The sequence below is a fragment of the Melanerpes formicivorus genome, unplaced genomic scaffold (genome assembly GCF_026170545.1).
Source record: "Melanerpes formicivorus ecotype bairdi unplaced genomic scaffold, bMelFor1.0.p_v2 SCAF_13, whole genome shotgun sequence".
NCBI classification, from domain to species: domain Eukaryota; kingdom Metazoa; phylum Chordata; class Aves; order Piciformes; family Picidae; genus Melanerpes; species Melanerpes formicivorus.
The window spans coordinates 7,943,922-7,966,731 of record NW_027142365.1 but is presented as its reverse complement, the minus strand read 5'-3'; the positions used below and the strand labels follow the sequence as shown (position 1 = coordinate 7,966,731).

Sequence of the window (22,810 nt, the reverse complement as noted above, 5' to 3'; positions counted from 1 at the left end):
TTCCTGTAGGCCCCCTTCAGATACTGATATGCTGCCCTATTTTCTGTCATTCAAGGAAGAAAAGAGGGTTTATTTCACCTCAACAAAGAGAACCATGTCTGCTTGGATTTCCTTGCCCTGGATTGTAATGGGGTTATTTTAATTTATAACTGCCTTGTTATATTAAAGAATGTATCAGTGAAGGTACCATTTAGTATGGAGGTCTAATTCTGCTTTTAAGTTCTGCTTGATGGATTATTTTGTATTCTGTAACCTAATATCACTGACGGCTATGTAGGGCATCACTACAAATCAGATTATTTAATGTGAGATGATGCAGTGTTTCCTTTTAAATATTTTATGGTGTTTCAGAATTAATATCTGGCTAAGAAGAACACAGAAATTACTTGTCAGCACAAAGAAACTGGCACCTGGGATTTAGAGTCCCTCCAGGTACACATCTGACCTCAGACATTGAGCTGGTCAGTGTAATATTCCTTTTTGATACAGTGTTTAGCTATAGAAATGATCATCATCAATCCCAGCAGCTGATTAGTGGAGCTAACAGACCTGTTCCTGAAGCTTCCCCATGGCTCTGATGACTGGGAGTTTGTGGGGAAGGAGAGACCACCACCACAAATGAAGGTGAGTTACTCCACTGTTCTTCTGGCACTGCTTAGTCCTGCTTGTGGTTCCTAGCAGCTGTCACTTGTACTCACACCAATGACTGCTGCTGTCTACAGTAAAAGGTAACTATTTTCATGGCACAAAATAGCAGCTTCCCAAGAACAACACCTTTCATAAGCATTTATTTCAATGGACATCATCTATCAACCATGGTTTTGTAAGATGCCAGAAACCTTTACGCACAGATCTAAGGTAGACACTTCTAGCTGTTAGATCTCTGAAATGAAAAGAGCACTTAAGAGAAGGTACATGTTCAATATCCCTAAAACACAATTGAAATTAAAGGAATATCAACATTTTAGGTTGCTGTAAAGCAGGGAATTCTTCTCAGTGGAACTGACTCTAGACTAGAGCACTGCACTGCTAGGAGTTTTGCACTGTGTGCAGGGGCAGTAGTGTATAACACAGTGTCCTGACATAGAAAGGAAGAAAATTCAGTACTTGCCCAAGCTCACTGAGATGGTGAATCAGCTTAGCTAGCAAGTGCATCTATAGATGCATTTCTTGTAGGTACATAATCAGTTTTCATAGTGGAGAGTGTGAATGTCTGCAGCATTTAACATACTAATTCTCTATGTCCACTGTAAGACAGGAAAGTCTTGTCATCTTCTTGCTGTAACTTAACCAGAAAACAGTGACATGTGTGAAGTCACAGAAGAAGCCTATGGCCCTAAACACAATGCCATCCTGTGTCTCATATTTGGATGCAAAATGAGTAACTGGCTTTCTGATCTATTGGTAAAACTTCTATGGTAAATAATCAATGTCCTTGTTGTTTTGGGTTTTTTTTTTTGTTTTGCTTCTTTTTTTCCTCTGAAATCTTTCACAGCCACAAAAAGAGCTACATTTTAATTACAATAAAATCAATTCTATCTTCTTTCAGTAACATTTATGGTAGCTTTTCCAGTTATCATTTATATCTTACTATGTTGCCACCAATGAAAATGCAGTACCAAGAATGCTGAGATGGGAAGGGACAAAACCGTTCTCAGCAAAGCTCATAACACTGACTGTGAATGAAGACCGAACATTTAAAGTCCAATGATGCCAAAGGATGTACAAAATAAAACCAAGACACTATTGCCACTGTATTCAAAGAAGCAGAACAACAAAGGAAAAACCAACCAAACAAAACCCCCAGAAAAAAAACAAACAAAAAAAACCCCAAGCCCCCCTCAAAAAAAGAAACAAACCAACCCCAACCCCCTCCAAACAACCAAAAAAACCCAGCCCTGAAACAAAACACACAACCAACCAAACCAAACCAACAACAATAAAAAACAAACCAAATTACCACACAATATTTTTTCCAGTGGAACTCCTTGAATCAAATGGGGAGACAATGGAAGAGGAATCCCTGACTAGAGCAACCTATCCAGGTATTCAGTGTACACCTCCACGTATCTTACTGGGTTTCCCTAAATAAATCACATTGTTACAGTGGAAAAGCAGATGAGGGGGTGACAGCACATCATTATGCTGAAATTATTGTTTTCCTAGAATTCAGAGACCATGGAACAATCTGTCTGAATACCCCTGACCAAGGGGTTCACATAGACATTAGAAAGCAGGGAAAGAGAGGCTTTTATTCCTTGTAACTAGCGAGATAACCAAGCCAGAATAATTGCATACAGCACACCACAGCTAAATATTGATTCAGACATCACTGCAAAAAAGAAAAGGTGAGAGAACACTAGCTTGGAAATAATGATGTAAAAAATCTATGAAATAACGGTGTAGACAAATATACCTGCAGCAATTATACACCGAGCAGTTCAAAAGCTCTGCTGCATTAGGAACAACAGAAGATGATTCAGTACCTCCTGTGAAAATGGTCCTCCTCACTCAGTATCTACACAGCCCTTCTGCCTGGAACTAAGCTGGCATGACAAACACAAATTCAGGCAAGAAAATAAACCTGCTAATTAGAAGAGTCACTCCAGTTTAGCTCCAGGTGTCATCACCTAAGAAGCTTTTCTCATCTAGATATCCTAACTGGCACATCTTCACTGTGCTACAATGATAAACAAAAATTGGTAATGGTGAATGAGATGGATAGGTTTGGGCACTGTACAGCAGGATTTATCATTCAAATTATTCATATATGAATGAAATCGAGTATTTCTCTCAACTGTATTGCACTTTTAAACCAGTCATATGTATGACAATAAGCTGCTGACCAGCATTAGCATTGACTGTTTGAGGGCTTCTGCAAACCCCTAGCATGGGAAGGGGCTCAAAAACTTGCTCCATTTTCACCCCTGGCATTTGCATTTCACCAAAGTTGTACAACTTCTGCACCTTCTGTGAAACATAACCTCTGTTGCTTTAGAGCCAATCATACACTTGACTGCTGCATAATCTACAAGAATGAAAGTTGATTCTTGCTCCAGGAGTGTTGGCACTGTGAAAAGTTCATTGACTAAGAATGCAGGAGACACCCATTTTGCTTGTTCTATAGGGTTGCAGTCACTGCAGGGGCATACAAAACTTCCAGCAGTTATAATCCTCTTCCTAGATGTTTTTGACCCTTTCAAGAAACAGTGGAAATAGTAAAAGATTGATTGGCCAGAAGAACCTCAAAAGAACATTCCTCTTTGCTGGAGCATAAATATCTCTCTAAACTTGTGCAGAGCTGCTTCCTCCAGCATCTGAGGTGTCACCACTATCATTAGCATCTGTCAGGGCTGTTACAGATCCTTATTAACATTAGAATAAAATAACAACAACAAAAATAACAGCACAGCAGAGCAGTTGTTCTGCTTTTGAAATCAGAGCCTAACAACTCCTGTGCACTGTACTTTTGTGCTCTCAATGGAAGCAAATAGTCACTGCACATTATTAGAGTAATCTTACTACTTGCTCCTTCCTTTTGACAATAGAGCCCATGCATATAACTAGCTTGTCCTTAAAGGAAGTATTTTGAACCTGGATGTGCTCATTTGGGGATAACTTAGACAAATGCTTCCTGAAAACTTCAGAATTTTTTGATTCCTCAAGCACTTCTGCTACCGATCAGCACTAGAGAGTCTCTTGCTCTTGGAGCACTCCATGACTTCATCCATGTTGCCAAGCAACCAGCAAAGAAAATCTCTTTACATTGTGGGGGGTGGGAGGGGAATAAGTACAGGGGTCCAAGGCACAGAAGTTTGATGAAAACTGGGTGCAGGTTCATATTAATCTTTACATAGATACTATTGGGGCAAATGTATCACCCCATGTGAGCCCTCTGCACATGGGCAGAACCTCACTGTAAAAGATGTGACGTGGTGAAACTGACAAAATATTCCAATAAGATCAATTAACAGAATCTTTTGGGGGGGGTGGCATTGAAACTTCATAAATGGATAGCTGTTGAGTCATAAATGGGAACACCAGAAAAAGAAAGGAAATCTAAGGACTGAGATTTTAACAAAGATAAGCACACACAGAACAGGGAGAAGGTAACAGCCTAACACTTTTTGCAGTCCTATCTTGCCACCCACATCCTGATTCTGCTAGAAAGTATCACACAGACTGAGGATAATACAGCCCATTCACTGAAAACAGCCAAGACTCTTGATGAAGCTGGGTGGGCTGATGCTATCAAACATTAAAGGCGACTTCAGGTTCCCCTTCAGGATTAATTTTTTTCCATAGGCATTTTGCACAGTCATTTACACCCACTGAAAGTGACTGTATTATGCTGCTATTCCAATTTACTCATTCTACAAAGGTGTAAATAAAGGTTGGTGCATGTTGTAGGACAAATGAGGGGAGCAAGCCTTTTAGTAACAGCACATATGTGCTCCCTCTAAGCACCGAAGTTAGTGCTGCTCTTTCTATTGAGTCAGGAGCTCACACTGATAATGATCTTGATTCTTTGGAAGACTTCTACAACTACCTGAAGGGTGGTTGTAGCCAGGAAGGGGTTGGCCTCTTCTCCCAGGCAACCAGCACCAGAACAAGGGGACACGGTCTCAAGCTGCGCCAGGGGAGGTTCAGACTCGAGGTGAGGAGGAAGTTCTTCACCGAGCGAGTCATTCGTCATTGGAACGGGTTGCCCAGGGAGGTGGTTGAGTCATCGACCCTGGAGGTGTTCAAGGGGAGATTGGACGTGGCACTTGGTGCCATGGTCTAGTCATGAGGTCTGTGTTGATAGGTTGGACTCGATGATCCTCGAGGTCCTTTCCAACCTAAGTGATACTGTGTACTGTGTGATACTTAACTTCTTAAGACTTTGGCTGAGATCTGAGAAAGGCTGAAGCATTTTTCTGCTGCACCAGAAGTGAAACCTTCTTTTGCATTCTGATGCTCTGACACAGATTTTCTCAGATCCAACATCTGCCATTATTTATACAGCTCTGTTGGCATGTGTGGCATTCTGCAGGCTAGTAAGAAGTCAAGAACCATGCTCTGAGGAGTTCATCAGCTAAAAAATTGGCGTGTAATTTAATGAGTAAAGACAAAAGAAAACAAGATAAATAGAAAATTGCTCCTGGGAAAGTTCCACTGTTTATTTTTAATCACAAAGAATGCAGATCATTCAGGCTGCTTCTCTTTCAGATTTTTTTTTCCCCCTCTTTTTTTGAATGATGAGACATGTAAGAGAGAAAGAGGTCAGACCAGAAACCAAAAGTTCCCCCCAGGAAGGATCAAATCGAAGCTACAAAGGGAATAGAAAATTCTGGAATCAGATCCTCTTACTCTTCTTGCTCTGCCTTTCCTTTGTGTTCGCCGAAGAAGAACAAACCAGGAGATTTCAAGGGGAAAGCTTTTTATATCCTGAAAATTGGGCAATCTTCAAGGTGATGGAAAACCCACCCACCCTTTGCTCCCACCTCTCCTGGGAAGTGCAGCGTGAAGTCAGGTGTGCAGAGAGCTAGCACACGTTCAGATACCTTAGTGAAGCTGTAGGACCACCCTCAAATTCTTTAATGTTTGGCCCTAAACCCACCCAAATGCAGGGAAGCTGACACACAGTTCCCAGCACAATACTCCTTTCCATCCCACATTTTGTCCCTCCTTCTCCTACAACACAATCCAGCCTGCATTTAGCAAACATTCACACTATCAAGTTTGAACACACTTTTTCTTTGCCTTTGCAGTCAATGTTGTCCCCACAGAAGGGGACAGAAGTTTAGAAATTATATTCTAAGTAACTCAATTAGTCCTGAAATACAGAACAGTGACCACTGTGTGTTTTCTCTCTCTCATATAATGCTTGTAGATTTATTTTTTTTTAATGTTAAAAAAAACCCTTTTTTTACCTCTGGCAATTCTCTGATGATTAGCAGCTGTAAATAGATTATCCTGATGCATGTGAAAGTCTGATTATTTTACAAACTACAGGTACAGTTTTATTTTAAGGTAAATGACTGGCAAGGAGAAAAGCAAAAAAGGTACATATGTTCACAGAATTGTCAGGGTTGGAAGATTATCTAGTTCCAAACCCCCTGCTATGGGCAGGGACACATTCCACTAGATCAGGCTGCCCAGAGCCACATCCAGCCTGACCTCAAAAACCCCCAGGCATGAGGCTTCCACCACCTCCCTGGGCAGCCTGTGCCAGTGTCTCACCACCCTTATGGTGAAGAACTTCTTCCTAAGGTCTAATCTAAATCTCACCTCGTCTAGCTTGGATTCATTCTCCCTAGTCCTATCACTACCTGACACCCTAAAAAGTCCCTCACCAGCTCTGTTGTAGGCCTCCTTCAGATATTGGAAGGCCACAATAAGGTCTCCTCAGAGCCTTATCTTCTCCAAGCTGCACAACCCCAACTCTCCCTCAGCCTGTCCTCATAGGATAGGTGCTCCAATCCTCTGATCATCCTCATGGCCCTTTCCTAGACATGTTCCAGCCTGTCCATACCTTTCCTGTAATAGGGGTTCCAGAACTGGACACAATACTCCAGGTGGGGTTCTCACAAGAGAGGTGCAGAGGGGGAGAATCACCTCTCTGAACCTGCTGGCCACACTTTTCTTCTCCTTAACTGTGTATACTGTAGTATGGTATATATTATGTGTCCATTTTGACTTGGATGTTTTTCCTTTCTGTATAGTTACATTACTTTTGTAGAGAAGGCAATGGAGGACATAGAATCACAGAATCAATAAGGTTGGAAAAGACCTCAAAGATCACAAATTGGTCACCCTGACTTGGGTATGAAAAAAGTTAAATCTTCTTTCCAAGGTGGCAGTAAAGTGCACCCATCAAGCTTGGTGAAACTAACATGAATGTGAACCAGTAATGTGCTGGGACTCATGGTGCTGAAGGCACACAAGTTCACAGCAAAACTAAATGAAAGAAGATTCACTTGTGAAATGAAGAAAAAATCACTAATGCAACTCAGTATTAGCTTTCAATTAGCAGATGTAGCTTCCCTTATAGGTCGGGAGAAGCTCGGTTTCCTAGAGTTCAAATAGAAAGAGCTAGCAAACAGTGAATAAACAGCCTGGTTTTGCTTTCTTTGCCATGTCCTAGAGGTAGTCACTGGCACTGAATGTAATATGTTATCAACTGATGACATTATCATCAGGTGGCCAGAAGCCCAATGCTGGGATCACAGTGATCTTCACCAATGAACATAACAGGAAGAAGTAGGTCGTAATCAGAGCACAACCCCTGTGGATCAGTACAAAATGCTCAGCAGTAATCTATTGGGTAGCAGACTAAGGAATTTGAAATGGCACATGTCAGAGGATGAAAGTGGATCATGTACACATGTGCCATAAAAAAAAGAACCCCTCAGAAGTTATTTTGTATAGAGGTAAAGGCTGCTGCTCTTCAACTTGTATCAGATTTGGGCTTGATGACTCTCAAACTTGATTTTCCCAATGGAGCAGAGGAAAGACTTTCCTGTTCCTGTATCTGGTATGTCTCCTCCAACCTGATTTGTGGACTGGCCATTATAAAGTCTCCTATTGCTGTTTTTAAATCAGAAAAATTGGAAACAATCTAGTTAGGAACACAGACAAAAAATCCCCAAGAGAGGATTTGGGACAGGAGACATTTGCCAGATATTCTCAGATAATGAGCTGTTAAAGCTCATTTCTTGATATAAAAACTCCATATCAAGAAAGAATTTGCCAATTTTTCTCCTCTTGTTACAGTAGAAGGAGAGTATTTGGAATATGAACAATTTTAATATTGAATTTATACCAGGAAATTAAGCCAAAGGATCTGGCCAGGATATCCATGCTCCAAAAAATGAGCAAGTCCAAAATGGCAATGGCTGAGGGCCAAAACACCAGAGATTTCAGGACTGTTGCAGTATCAGTGGCTCCATCAAACACAATGATTCCCTGATAAACACAGGCTTTTTTCAAAACCCAGCTCTGCAAACGTTCCAAAATACACTTCTTTTGTCTATTGTGCAAATAACTACAGGGCAAATTAGGGCAACTCTCTTCTAGAGAGGTTTACTCCAAACAGGGCTGCTAATATTAAAATATCCCCAGTATCAAGTTTGCAAGTCTGCAGATGCCCTTGAAGCAATGGCATACCAACTAAAGCATATCATTATGTCTGTAGTCTGTCCTGTGTCCAAGCCCTATGAGAAGAGGCTGAGGGAGCTGGGGTTGCTGAGCCTGGAGAAGAGGAGGCTCAGGGGAGACCTTCTTGCTCTCTACAACTACCTGAAGGGAGGTTGTAGCCAGGTGAAGGTTGGTCTCTCCTCCCAGGCAACCAGCACCAGAATAAGAGGACACAGTCTCAAGCTGCAGAAGGGGATATTTAGGCTAGATATTAGGAAGAAGTTCTACATAGAAAGAGTTATTGGCCACTGGAATGGGCTGCCCAGGGAGGTGGTGGAGTCACCATCACTGGAGGTGCTGGGAGGAGACTGGATGGGGTGCTTGGTGCCATGGTTTATTTGATTAGATAGAGTTGGATGTTCCAACCTGGTCTGGTCTGGTCTGGTCTGGTCTGGTCTGGTCTGGTCTGGTCTGGTCTATCCTATCCTATCCTATCCTATCCTATCCTATCCTATCCTATCCTATCCTAGAGAAGCAGATGCAGCATCTCATAGTGCTTCCATAGAATGTTCTTTCTCTGCATTCTCAGACACAATTATTTTTCAGTAAATATATATATATATGTTGATTTTATAAAGAAGTTACACGGTAGAACAACCCCCATAAAGAAGCTAGAAGCTACCACACAGGTTGCATGAAACTAGTCAATGAAGAGAATTTCTTTCTCCCAGAAAATAACATGTTCTCTAAATTCATTTGCACATTTGTTCTTTCTCTTACCAGCTGTTGACCTTTTGGACCCCAACCAGCATACTGAAGCTTTGCATTGCTGACCTCAGGGGGATACAAATTCTGGGGATCCCTGCAAAGAGAGAAAATAAGAAGATTTCAGCTTCAGAAATGTCCTTATTTAAGCTGGTGCGTGCCTGCTTTGGAAATCCACCATGACCTTGTAAAGTGTCTTTCTAATATGTAGTGCCTGATTTAATTTATTTGTAGTATTGTGTTTGTTTTTTACCTTAAGGTAAGCATGGTACCATTAGCAAGGGTTGGTAACACCAAGTACTTAATTGGCAATTTCTGTTTCTTGTTTGTACAAAGTTGAACATATTAGTTCCACTGCTGCCTTGTCTAAGCCTCAAGACTTAGTCAAGGGGTGGAAAACAAAGCAATTGCATTTATCAATACTGATGATGTCTACAAAGGATAAACAATAATTACATTTTGGAACCATACTGCCACTAGAAAAAAACACAATTTCATCTTCTTCACCCCATGGCTTTTGTGCTTAATAATTTTTCTTTGAAAATGACAGCAGAAAAGTTTAACAACTGTGTAACAAGTGATATACAGCCTGCCTTTGAAAGGAAAAGCTCCTATTAATACCAAATATCCCATTTTATTAAAAAGAAAATAAAATCAAAATGCTTTTCCTGTTCTTTCATCCATTACTTTCATTCTGTAGCAGAAACCAGTGAGACACAGCAAATGTAATGTAGAAAAAGGAGGGTTTTTTTTTTTGGGGGGGGTAAATGTCAGAGCAGCATAATGTCATTTTATCACAGCACAGACAGCACTGCCTTGCCTGTATTTATGCACAGCACAAACAACTACATTACATACTCTGAAGTCACAGAATCACCAAGGCTGGAAGAGACCGCAAAGATCAAGTCCAACCTGTCACCACAGACCTCATGACTAAACCATGGCACCAAGTGCCACGTCCAATCCCCTCTTGAACACCTCCAGGGATGGGGACTCCACCACCTTCCTGGGCAGCCCATTCCAATGGCTAATGACTCAATGAAGAACTTTCTCATCACCTCCAGTCTAAAAGTCATATTGGTACAACTCTGTACAGTAATATTCTACAAACAGGACACTAATACAGCCTGTATACAGTATGTCTCATTAGCAGATCTCAAACTGCTTTAAAAAGTAAGAGTATTGTCATTACTGGTCTACAGATAGGAGCAGCAAGGTAATTTGAGGCCAACATCATCCCAAATCAGAGAAAGAGCCAAAGCTTGCCTAGCCTTCCAGCAAAAGGACTCCACTTCTTGTGAAGAGTTTCTTTCTCCATTAAGGGCAACATTTGCCAGACTATATCTTATTTTCAAAACAGAACAAAACTGAATGCAATAATTAGACACTAACTGAATTCTCTCTGTGGCCTGTTTTGTGACCTGCTGCTGTATAACAGCTACACTCAGGCTCTGCCCTTTCAGACAAGAACTTCCTTGGTTGTACATTCCTGTTGCAGCAAATCCAAAGACAGCAGAAAGAATAATCTTTAGAAATTGATTTTGTGCAGTCTTTCTAAAGTGGAAAAAAAAATAGCTTTTCCTGTGAAATGCTGTTCAAAGGCCAGCTAGAACCAGGGCAGACACTAGATAAGAACACCAATGCCTACACTTTTCCCTTTTCTGTAACTCCTACAGTTGGAGAAGCAACTTCTGCTCCCCTGCTAGAGGGTGTGAATCAGTGCACGTAACCCACAATGTCTGCAAGGCCCCTGGAAAGAGATCTGTGGAGCCAACTAAAATGAAAGTGCTCAAGGTGACAGGTTTGATGCAGACAGGATCCACGAAGAATGTGGAGCAAGAGCTGTCTGTTGAGGCGCTGCCCCTTCAAGTCTGAGCATACCGCACGGTGCACAGACGGCTTCTGGCTCTACAGGCAAAATGTCATTCACACCTGCTGCCAGTGGAGTAAAATTATATCAAAGAATAATAGAATGAGTTGGGTTGAAAGGGATCTTAAGGGTCATCAAGTTTCAGTTACCCTGCCATGGGAAGGGAAAACCTGTTTGGAGAGCAGCTATCAAAACACATTCTTCATAAATGGGATCTCATGCTGATCAGCTCCTTCTGGGAGGCTTCTTAATGGCAGATAAACTACAGCTTATCCTCCATAGCTACATCCTTGCTTTTCCTCCAAAACATCCTAGTTAAAATCCCTCTGTATTTTTGCTTGAATCAATCAATATTATAGGTCATCTCAGCTTCTCCAAAGAGCCAGTGCTCCTCATAGACCCTCATAATTAAGGCTTCTTTGGATCTGAGCCTTCCCCTTGTGAGCTCATTTGTGCAAGATGCTGGCTTGGAAATGGGCTGATGTGAAGGCAGCCTGTATATCTCCTGTTATTGGTTTGCATGAAGAGCTAGGTTCACTGCATCCTCACATTATTTCCTCACAGGAAAGCACCTTAATCTTCATTTTCAAAGATATGGCAAAGCCTTATTAAAAGATTTGTGTCCCTTCTCTTGTCTCTTAAAAAACCCTGATTTTAAAGCCTGGGAAAGAAGGAAATTATAATTTGTTTTTTTCAGACCAGACAGAAGATGGAGCAGGTGCTATATAAACTCTTTCACATTAAGATGACATTGTTTGGAGCAGAGGCTGTTAAATTGTTCTAGACACGGGGATGATTTCAGCACAAGGTTACTGACATCATAAATTGTGAAAGTTGCTCCTTTAGGTGAAGTTTTCTGCCAAAATGTCTCCCCTCAAACCTTCTGAATAAGGAAAATTCTTGAGTGCAATTAATGTGCTGTCTGCCAAATAATTTCTGTCTGTAATTGAGCTCAGAGAGTATACCAAGAATGAAACAAACGAACCAATCACATCAGGTTGCTTGGTTTTGTCACTGAAAAAAACCTATGATTAATAAGGAACTACTTTCAAAGAGATTGTATTGTTTTGGCTGAAGATTTTACATCTCTATGTTCCCTCTTCTCACATTTTCTTCTGTTTTAAAGACCAGCTTCCCTCAGAGACTTCATGGCACTGAGTTTTCCCTGAGGACCAACATGACAAACTGTTCTCTATTAAGTTCTTCAAAAGCAACCTAAGAAACAATAGAATTTTTCCACTGCAACTGAGAAAGGGGCTCCTTCTACTTCAAGAAAAATATTTTACTATTCCAGACTGAAAAAGTCTGAAACTGAAGAAAAAACAAACAAACCCCAAACAGTCAAAGTCTGGGGTAAGGTACAGGATGTTCTTGGAGGTTAATAACTTATAATTTTATTATTCTTTTTTATTATTATTTGTTATTAATGGTATTATTCTTCATCATTAACTTTATGATTCTCTATCATTAATTTTATATTTATTATTAATTTTAGATACAGAGCAATAAGATTTATATGGAAAAATCCTTTGCACACACTGCCAAAGTGAGCAAAATGCCACAATTTGCAGTGAAGGCTGCTCTGACATATCTATCCTCTAAACAAATAACCAAACCTATGTATAAGGGCTGGAGTGAGTTCTTCAGAAAAACTCTGGAACCCTTTGCCCAACTGTGCCAGAAATTTGGAGAGTAGAGTAGAGTAGAGTAGAGTAGAGTAGAGTAGAGTAGAGTAGAGTAGAGTAGAGTAGAGTAGAGTAGAGTAGAGAGACCAGACCAGACCAGACCTGACCAGGTTGGAAGAGACCTTCATCGAGTCCAACCTATCATCCAACATCATCTAATCAACTAAACCATGCAACCAAGCACCCCATCCACTCTCCTCCTACACATCTCCAATGATGGCAACTCCACCACCTCCCTAGGCAGCACATTCCAATGGGCAATCACTCTTTCTATGAAGAATTTCTGTCTAACATCCAGCCTAAAGCTCCCCTGGCACAGCTTGAGACTGTATCCTCTTGTTCTAGTGCTGGTTGCCTGGGAGAGGAGACCAGCCCCCACCTGGCTACAACCTCCCTTCAGGTAGCTGTAGACAGCAATAAGGTCTCCCCGAGCCTCCTCTTCTCCAGGCTAAGCAACCCCAGCTCCTTCAGCCTCTCCTCATAGGACTTCCAAACCCCTCCCCAGCTTTGTTGCCCTTCTCTGGACACCTTCCAGCATCTCAACATCTTTCCTAAACTGAGGGGCCCAGAACTGGACATAGGACTCAAGGTGTGGCCTAACCAGTGCTGAGTACAGGGGGAGAATGACCTCCCTGCTCCTGCTGGCCACACTGTTCCTGATGCAGGCCAGGATGCCATTGGCCTTCTTGGTCACCTGGGCACACTGCAGGCTCATGTTCAGCCTACTATCAACCAGTAGCCCCAGGTCCCTCTCTGCCTGGCTGCTATCCAGTCACTCCGACCCCAGCCTGTAGCACTGCATGGGGTTGTTGTGGCCAATGTGTATAGAAAGCATAGTAAGATTTCAGCAGGATATGCAAAGAAGTCAAAGAAATAGACAACTTAAAAAAAAAAATGTTAGGGAAGACAGAAATATCCCCTCTTGTTATTTGCATCACACCAGAACTGAATATTATTAAGGACAACAGACCCAAACACATCAGCTCACAGTACTTTAAGCTTTATTTTTCACTTGGTTAACTATAAAAAATTATCTATCTATCTAAAATCTCTGCATCAGCACCAGAACTTGCTGTCTTCACATCTATTTCTAATGGCATAGAATGAGACAACAGCTTGGACAGATTTCTTCTCCCTTGGAAAGAAGGAAAGAAAATAGAGATATAAACCACCATGTTGAGAAGAAAATCTATAAGGGCTATAAAGAACTAAGAATATCCTCATATTTAAGGGTTTTGGTGAATGATGAGGAGAAAAAGTTCACTGGAGAAGACTTGCACAAAGAAGTGAAAATATGTAAAACAGATAAATGTTCATAAATGCACAAAAATAAACATAGAAAGGGACTGAGAGGAAGGGAAAGATCTCCAGGAATTTGCCTGAGAAGCAAAAACACATTCTTAAACAATTAAATGACTTGTTTACTTCAGTATTCACCAAGGAGAAGAGGAGACAGGTGCCATTAAGAAAATTGCTTCCCAGGAGATACCCAGGCCTGCAGAGACTCACAGTGAGATGCAATAAAATATAATACAAATGGGAATCAAAGGCTTGTCAGAAGAGATAATCAAGAAATCAGACTGTCAGAAGAAGTAACTAAAAGAATCCTCCTGGAATTTTCATGAAAGTGGTTAAATAGATGGGAAAGGGTCTTCCATTCATAGGCTCCACTAGGCTATGAAATATTTATGCACATGTACACATATTTTACTTACAGCACTTTTCAGTGAACAAAAGTAGAAAGAGGCAATGAAAGCAATTTAAATTTATAAACTTCAGGTCATCAATCACAGAATCAGCCAGGTTGGAAAAGACCTCAGAGATCATCAAGTCCAACCTATTACCTAATGTCTCATGACAACTAAACCATGGCTTCAAGTGCCACATCCAATCCTTTCTTGAACACCCCCAGGGATGGTGACTCCACCACCTCTCTGGGCAGCACATTCCACTGGCCAGTTACTCTTCCTGTGAAGATATTCAGCTGTTCTTAAGAACAAGTCAACTCACCAAGCATTTTGTCCAAGATGGATGAATTCTATGTATTCAGAGCATAAGAGACAAAACAGCAAAGGAATCTAAAACATTTGTCCCTGATTTTGCAATCCAGTCAGCTTCAAGACAACATTACAAGCTCAGGGGTCTTTCTCATTATAGCCTGCCTGTAAAACATTCATCAATGTAATAGTTGGTACTAGGCCTGCAAAATCGTGCACAATACTAATACAGCTTTAAAAACCCAATCATTTGCCATCAACTTCCATTGGGAATGATGTGAAATGATGGCACAGGCTTACCTCTCCAGTGAGCATCTACAAAAACTGATTGAAAAATGCATCAGAGACTGGTACACAGCTAGGAGTCACGGCATTGCCAGCTGGAGGAACCCAAGACATTGATCAAAATCTCTAAGCTTCCCTGAGTAAGCAAATAGTGGAAATGGTCCTTAGATACTGGTAGCATTGTATAAAAAATGATGACATTATCATGTTTCTCATGTGACCCCTCTAAATCATAAATGACAGAGTGAATTTTTACTGCACTTTCCAGAAAAGAACTTTTGGTCCTGCAGTCATACTTTATGCCCTGAGGAGACAATGAGAGGTGATAGCACTTGGGTGATAAACACAACCACCCTAAAGTAATTTCCTCTTACTCATGCAATTTTCTCTTACTCTAAAGAAGTTTCTCAGCCAGCTCTGATCTCAGAGCTTTTCAAAGTTTGAGGTAAGGCACTGGATTTAACAGTATTTCAAGACTATTTATCCACAACAGAGGCATGGAAAAGCAAAAATATAACTATTTGAACGGTGTCAAGAAGGCTAGTCAGAATTACAGCAATCCAAAAAACAGGCAAAAAAACCCCAGATACAGGTTGAAGAGAAAGAGCAGCATAATCACTGAGATGTCTAAGAACTAACTTGGAAGATCTTAAAAGCAATGATCCTGGGATGAATGTACATGATTCTTAGAATTATAGAATCAATGAGTTTGGAAAAGACCTTAAAGATCATCAAGTCCAACCTGTCACTACAGACCTCATGCCTACTAGACCATGGCACCAAGTGCCACATCCAATCCCCTCTTGAACACCTCCAGGGACAGTGACTCCATCACCTCCCTGTGCAGTCCATTCCAATGCCTAACAACTCTCTCTGTGAAGAACTTTCTCCTCACCTCAAGTTGGAGGTTTTCAGGAGGAGACTTGATGGCGTGCTTGGTGCCATGGGTTAGTTGTTTAGGTGGGTTGGGTTGGTTGATGGGTTGGACGCGGTGATCTTGAAGGTCTCTTCCAACCTGGTTTATTCGATTCTATTCTATTTAAACTTCCCCTGGCACAGCTTGAGACTGTGTCCTCTTGTTCTGGTGCTGGTTGCCTGGGAGAAGAAATCAACCCCCCTCCTGGCTACAACCTCCCTTCAGGGAGTTGTAGACAGCAATAAGGTCTTCCCTGAGCCTTCTCTTCTCCAGGCTAAACTCTGACTCAGACTGACTCTGCCAGTGTCCAGGAAAGGATGTTTGTGATGAAACTTTAGCATTTCCCATCCAGCTGATTTTGTCTGACTTCCAAATCCTAATAAAAATATTGCATCATGATGTGATGCCTGCAGAGAGCAATGTGGGACTATTAGTACATAAAATGAGATAAAGCTGTGATCTCTACTACCACAGCCGGCAGAAGTGCCTTTTTACAGTATGGCTTCATTGGACACTAGTTCACACTTTGAGGCAGTGATGCTAGCCCAGGCCCCTTGGGAAATACACAGTTCTTGTTCTAATTTTAGTGGAACTGCCTCTAGAATCTGGTATTATAGGACAAAAATACAAACCAAAAAATCCCAATCCCCACTATGAAAATCCACCTACAGAACAATCTCATTTCAGGGAAGGTGATGCATGGAAACAGTAAGGGCTGAGGTTGGTTGCCTAATTGGTGCCATCCATGCACCATTATTTTATACATTCTATTTCACCCACCTTTGTTTCTATTTTCTGTCAAAACTCTGTGTACTAACTCAGGCCTCATTAGGTGTCAGCAAGAAGGAAAACCCACAATAATGTGACAAGTTTTGGTGGTGGTCAGCACTGGGATGTGAACATACCCAGATGTAGTGTCTATGGTTTGGAGGCTGACCACAGCCTGAGGACCAGAGGAAGTTCATTCACACTGAGGCATACAAACATTTCCAAATGCAGATACATTTCCACCAGCCAAGTGCACTTTATTCAATAACAGAATTTAATGGAAGCCCTGCCCCTATTCCAGGGGGTGCTGCCTCAGACAAACACTATGGGAAAGTTTGCTTCAGATCTTTCTTCTTGTTTTTTTTTTTACCTCATAAGACCTAATCTATTGCCCTTTTCAGTAACATAAGAAGTTGGTTGCTGGGCTTTACTCTGCTAAACTGCTAACATCTACATCTAACTATTAATTACTCAAGTCTCAGCAGTCATTACTTTAATTCTTAATACCAAATCCTCCCATCAGGAGACTATTCATTATTATTATCGTTATACGTTGTTTCTAAGGTGTCCACCCACGTCACAACTGGGTCTGGAAGAGAGAAGCATGTGGTAAGAATTGCTTTGCCTACACAGGACAGGAACATTTCACATAAAATGTGCTACAAAGTGGCCAACATGGGTGAGCAAATGGCAAATCCCCTGGGGGAAATGATATGGTGTTGAGCTGCTGAAGTGGATTTCCTCCCACCAGCGCAGCTAAGAGTCCTGCCTGAACTGCCTTCCAAGGGTGAGCTGCTTTCAGCCTGCCACGGCTTGGAAGTGAGTGATGCTCAAATAACAGCTTTGCTTAATACTACACTGGCTCTTTCTGGTACAAAACGTGTTCACAGCAGCGAGCTGGCATGTGATTTAACCACTGTTCCTGTGACTTACTGAGTAGTTAATTCAGATAAATATATAAAAACGCAAGAAGGCAAACAGCTCCATCAGGACTTGAGCCAGATGCCAGTAAACTCAACCAAAGATTCCCATCCTTGTAAGGTCAGGTTCCACAATGAAGCAATCAAGTTTAAGTATGCCGAGGGCTAGACTTCTGTTGTCAAAACACAATCAAAAAAGCATATAACATCACGAGGATGTTGTTTATAGACTGGCATAAAAGCCACCACACTATGCAGCTGAGATGCCTTAAATAACTATGTAAACTATCTTGAAAAGATGATGGAAACTATGGCAAGATGGTTAGTAATGAGGGAGGAGAGAGAATCAGTAAGGGCAGATTCCTCACAAACTGCAGAACACATTTTTCCACTTATTCAACAAATTTCACATCACTCTTTGGTTTTACATATCTTCTTAAATGGCTTTATTTCATCCTCTAGATATCATTGTTGGGGAAAAATATTCATCTCCTCCAAATGAAGAGAGACTCTATTAGCTGCAGTACCTTTTCTCTTTAAAACAAAAACTGGGCTCTAGATCAAGTTTATAAAGGTTATTAAAGAGCAAAATTAATAGAATAGAATCATAGAATCAGCAAGGTTGGAAAAGACCTCAAAAATCATCAAGTCCAACCTGTAACCCAACACCTCATGCCTACGAAACCATGGCCTCAAGTGCCACTTCCAATCCCCTCTTGAACACCTCCAGGGATGGGGACTCCACCTCCTCCCTGGGCAGCACATTCCAACAGCTAACAACTCTCTCTGTGAAGAACTTTCTCTTCACCTTCAGCCTAAACTTCCCCTGGCACAGCTTGAGACTGTGTCCTCTTGTTCTGGTAGTGGTTGCCTGGGAGAAGAGACCAACCCTCTCCTGGCTGCAACCTCCCTTCAGGTAGTTGTAGACAGCAATAAGGTCTCCCCTGAGCCTCCTCTTCTCCAGGCTAAGCAACCCCAGCTCCCTCAGCCTCTCCTTGTAGGGCTTTTGCTCGAGTCCTCTCCACAGACTCGTTGCCCTTCTCTGGACACGTTCAAGTGTCTCAATGTCCTTCTTAAATTGAAGGGCCCAGAATTTGACACAGTACTCAAGGTGTGACCTAACCACTACTGAGTACAGGGGCACAATGACTTCCCTGCTCCTGCTGGCCACACTGTTGTTTATCACTCTACAATAATTATCATATATCACTTCTGTCAGGTAAGCAGTATTTCCCTCCTTATGTGGACACTGAGGCATGGGGAGTTTCTTTAAGGCTCCAAGGAAGAGGCATAACAAAATACAATAGACATAGCCTTGGTCAAAAAACAGATGTCTGCAGCAGAGCCAGTTCCCTGAAGTTTTTTTAACCATGACTTTAAATAACAAAACACATTTCCCTTTTACTGCGACCACAGCAAGGGGAGCATGTTCAAGGAAAACCTTATTGCCTTGCAAAATATTATACAATAGGGTATGCACAAATCTGATTAAGTTTTCTTTAATTAACTTCAACCTCTTTCCTGACAGTAGTTTGTATAAAAGAAGGAGACAGGAACATTAGTGAGAGCTCCACAGAGAGTTCTACAGTCATCACTTTGAACATTCACTCACAGTGAAGTGCAGTCTCAGTTCCTTCTCCTGATATCACTTCTATGGATCTCCAATACATAGTTTGCATTCTCTCCACTCATGGGATGTCTCTTGAAGTCACTGGGAATTCAGGGGGGTGCCTGCAGTATTTTACAGACCCTCAGCAGTGTAGGCAAGAAGAACTGAACTCAAGTCCATGATTGCTCCTGTGATCTACTTACCATGCTCCTCTGACTACACCATATATACACCTGGGAGCAAATCTAGATTCTGCTTAGGAGTAGCTCTACACAATTCCCTCCTTCCCATACAGAAAATCAGTGGAATGACTGCTGGTGTTCTCACTGATCACTATAAGCATATTTGGAAGGTCCCATTGACAGAACAAGAGGACACAGTCTCAAGCTGTGCCAGGAAAAGTTTAGGCTCGAGGTGAGGAGAAAGCTCTTCACAGAGAGAGTTGGTAGCTGTTGGAATGTGGTGCCCAGGGAGGTGGTGGAGTCACCATCCCTGGAGGTGTTCAAGAGGGGATTGGACATGGCACTTGGTGCCATGGTTTATTAGTCATGAGGTGTTGGGTGATGGGTTGGACTTGATGATCTTTGAGGTCTTTTCCAACCTTATTGATTCTATGATCCTATTTCCCAGATGGATATGCTAAATCTGGACTGAGAGCTCAGATGAGGGGGTCAGTATTAATCCCTGCCACGTAGCTGTGCTCAGGGAGAAATGGCTCATACATGACTGGAGGAGAATTAGGAGGTCTGAGGAAATGTAGCCACGTGCATTTTATGCTGGGCTTTATTTTAGGGACACAATAGACAACTGTGCAATGTTGCTGCTGGTCCCAGTAAAAAAGTTACAGGTAGAGGTACACCCTTGAGTATCAATCCAAGATTACCTCTTGCTTAGGATCTGCAGAGCCAGGTCAAACCAGTGGTCCACAGCATGCACTGGTATGAAATGACCTTAACGCTGGTGAAGGAAAGCCTGCAACAAGGTTAAGGGAACCCTGGTCAGTCATGCCTGAGCGTGGAAGCCCTGAACAAATTAAGCTTTTCTCCCTTGTTTCAGTGAAGGATTTGACTGAGTAGGATCATCCATATTGGACTGAGGAGAAGTAATGTTATTTAAGCTCACAAAGGAATAAACCATTTTTTGGTAGCTGGATTTCATAGGTATGTTGTTGATATTTTCCTGTCTTCCAAAGTCAGGAAAAATAACACTAGGAATACAGTATTTCTGTTCCACTTTTTCCCAGCACCTTGCATGAGAGCTCCCTGCTCCATGCATGGGGACCTGCAGAAGTTCTAGCAGCACCTCTGAATTATGAGCTGCAATTATGATGCAGCAGATGCAACTTAGAGGAGCTTGCAAAACATTTATCATGCGGGCAGCTGTAAGCAGTTACCTGCAGATAGATCTGAAAAGCAGCACCGTTCAGAGGAAAGCAGGTGGGACCGTACAGAGATGCTCCTACCAGGGAGCATGAACAGCAAGAACAGAGGTTTGTTCCACTAGATGGCAGCCAGTGCCAGCATCTCCGTTTTGGGTGAACAGCAGGAAAAAAAATGAGCGACAGGCAGGGAAGCTGAACTGAACTTAACCTCCCTATACACCTCAGACCATGAAGAAAACGTGGATCTTAGCCAGCTCTCCCTGTGAAAACTGAAACCCAGGAGCTATTGAAAATAGAAGGCAGCAAACCCAGAAGTTTCTACCCCAAGTTTCCCAAGAGGCTATGAGAAGGCTAGGGGGGGTGGGGAGGAAGAGAGAGAGACACGTTAAATCTGTGCAATTAATTAAATCTTTCTTCTACCTCAGGCTTATTTTCAGTTTTAAATAAGATCCTTTGAGTCTGTCGTTGGCAGGCACTAGTCCTATAAAGAGCCAAATTGTGCTGCCGCTTCTTATGTGGGGACTTTACTTCAACAATAGCTCTCATGCAAAAACATTGCAGTGCTGCACTCTGTATGAAATTCAATTTGTGAATGTGTGTCCTAAGGATGTGCCCAAACTGGCTTGTCAAACTCATGGAGAACCTGGAATGAAATCTGGAAAATGCTGCTACAAGCTCCTTTTTTACTTCCCAGTCTGAATCTGACAAGTCTGTAGAACATGGCAAAAATAATTAGAAATGGCTTTAAAATGCAATTTGCTCCAGTAGATTAATGTCACTTTATTTAAGAAGTGATGTCACAGATCTGATTAACTGGCTTCCTTATTAATTAGCCTCAGCAGGGGTGCAGCAAGGGCATGACTGGGTACAAAGTTTGAAACCTGTCTGGCCTTCCTGATGAGACAGAAGATGAGGAACAGGGTAGACAGAGCACAGGCAAAGTCACATTGTCACAGCCTGCTTCCAGAAGGGCTTAGTGAGCAGGCAGGGAGTGAGTTTGTTCATCAGCCCTGAGTGCCTAGGCTGCTAATTTGGAGGCACGCCGAGGTGCCAGTGGCACAGACCAATGGGACATAAAGCTGGTGCCTACTTGCAGAAGAGGGCTAATGCATGAAACTGGTTCTTAGAAATGGCAAATGGGTTGTTCAGCACCAAAGGCTTTTGTGACTCATTATCAACTGGAGTGCAAGAATTCTGCCAGTGGGTTGCAAATTTTGTCATCACCAAAGGACCTGGAACATCAGGCTGAATTGAACTTCGTGGTGTGTCAGTGTGCTTGGTCCTGTCCTCAACTGTCTTCCTTTACACACATTTATCAGAACAATAGTCCCGTGTTAAATGCGAAACGTGATGAAGAGATTGTTACCTTTTGCTCCAAGAGAGCCTCTGCTTTCAGCTGATGTATTTCACCATCTGTTACATCATATTCACCTGCTACACCTGTCCTCCCTCTTCATGCATTGCTCTAAGACTCCAAAGGGATGATAAATGCCCATGTGTCAGGGAAATGGCAATGTGCCACTGTTTCTACCACTCACGTGCACTATGATCACCTGCAAGCTCCATGCAGTTGTTACTGTACATCATGGTTTGCAGTTCCTTTACACATACCTACAGCCTAAACCACTTTGTAAACCATGCCTTTTCCAACATGAAATGCAGCAATCCTTCCAACCCTCCTCCTGACAGAGGTCTCCTGCTCCATCACTACACCATGCTGTGGGGACACCAATGTCTGACACACCTGAAAGCCTTCTGGCCCCCTTGCACCTTCCCCTTGTACTGGACACCTTTTCCTCTGACACATCCAACCTCCAGCTGCCTGCATGCTGCTCAACCAAACATGGGAAGAGAGGTGAAACACCTCTGAGTGTGCAGCCCTGAGGGGAACAAGAAGCTGGTTTTCAGAGATAAAGTAGTGCAATAGTAGAAAGATTCCTGGATCACTGTATTGTTAATTTTTAGCAGTTCTAATCCACACTGTGCATGATACTTCTATTTTTTGCACCTTTGTTTTGTCTGGAAAAGAACTATGCTGTCAGTCAAATGCTTTTGCTCTTAGCCAGGTTTACTGCAGAGATGAAGCTTATGTGCTCATGCTGCTCAATACCATTTCAGCCCACAAATTAATTTCAGCTAGATTGCAGAAAGATGGAGTTTTAAAAGGAATAAATTCATCCACTCAGTTCCTGGAACATAAAGAAAGAAAAGCAAAAATGAGGACTGGGATTAAAGCAAGGAAAGAAACAGACTGGAGAATTCTGAAGCATGTCACACTGGGACACCAGAGCTTTGACATGGGTGATGGTGAGAAATCTCCTAATTTCCATGTTACAACTGTGCATGGAAGCAACTTGACCTCGAGCTCATGATTTCTTTTTGTTGTGAGTCAATCACAAGATACAAGTTGCAGGGAAGCAGGCCTCACAAGCTCCAGGGCTCACAGATTTTAAAACATATATGTCTCTAGCACAGATCTTTTTGCACAGAGTA

The 22,810-nt window shown here is 42.0% G+C and overlaps 1 protein-coding gene across 3 annotated transcripts in view; it reads right to left on the bottom strand.

Annotated features, from left to right (window-relative positions):
• Positions 1-22,810, bottom strand: part of DPP6 (dipeptidyl peptidase like 6) — a 527,947-nt gene that overhangs the window by 91,795 nt on the left and 413,342 nt on the right. For all 3 annotated transcript variants that reach the window (XM_068145994.1, XM_068145993.1, XM_068145995.1), the window contains exon 7: positions 8,902-8,983. In XM_068145994.1, coding sequence (XP_068002095.1) covers positions 8,902-8,983 — 82 coding nt within the window. The remainder of the gene's footprint in view (positions 1-8,901; positions 8,984-22,810) is intronic.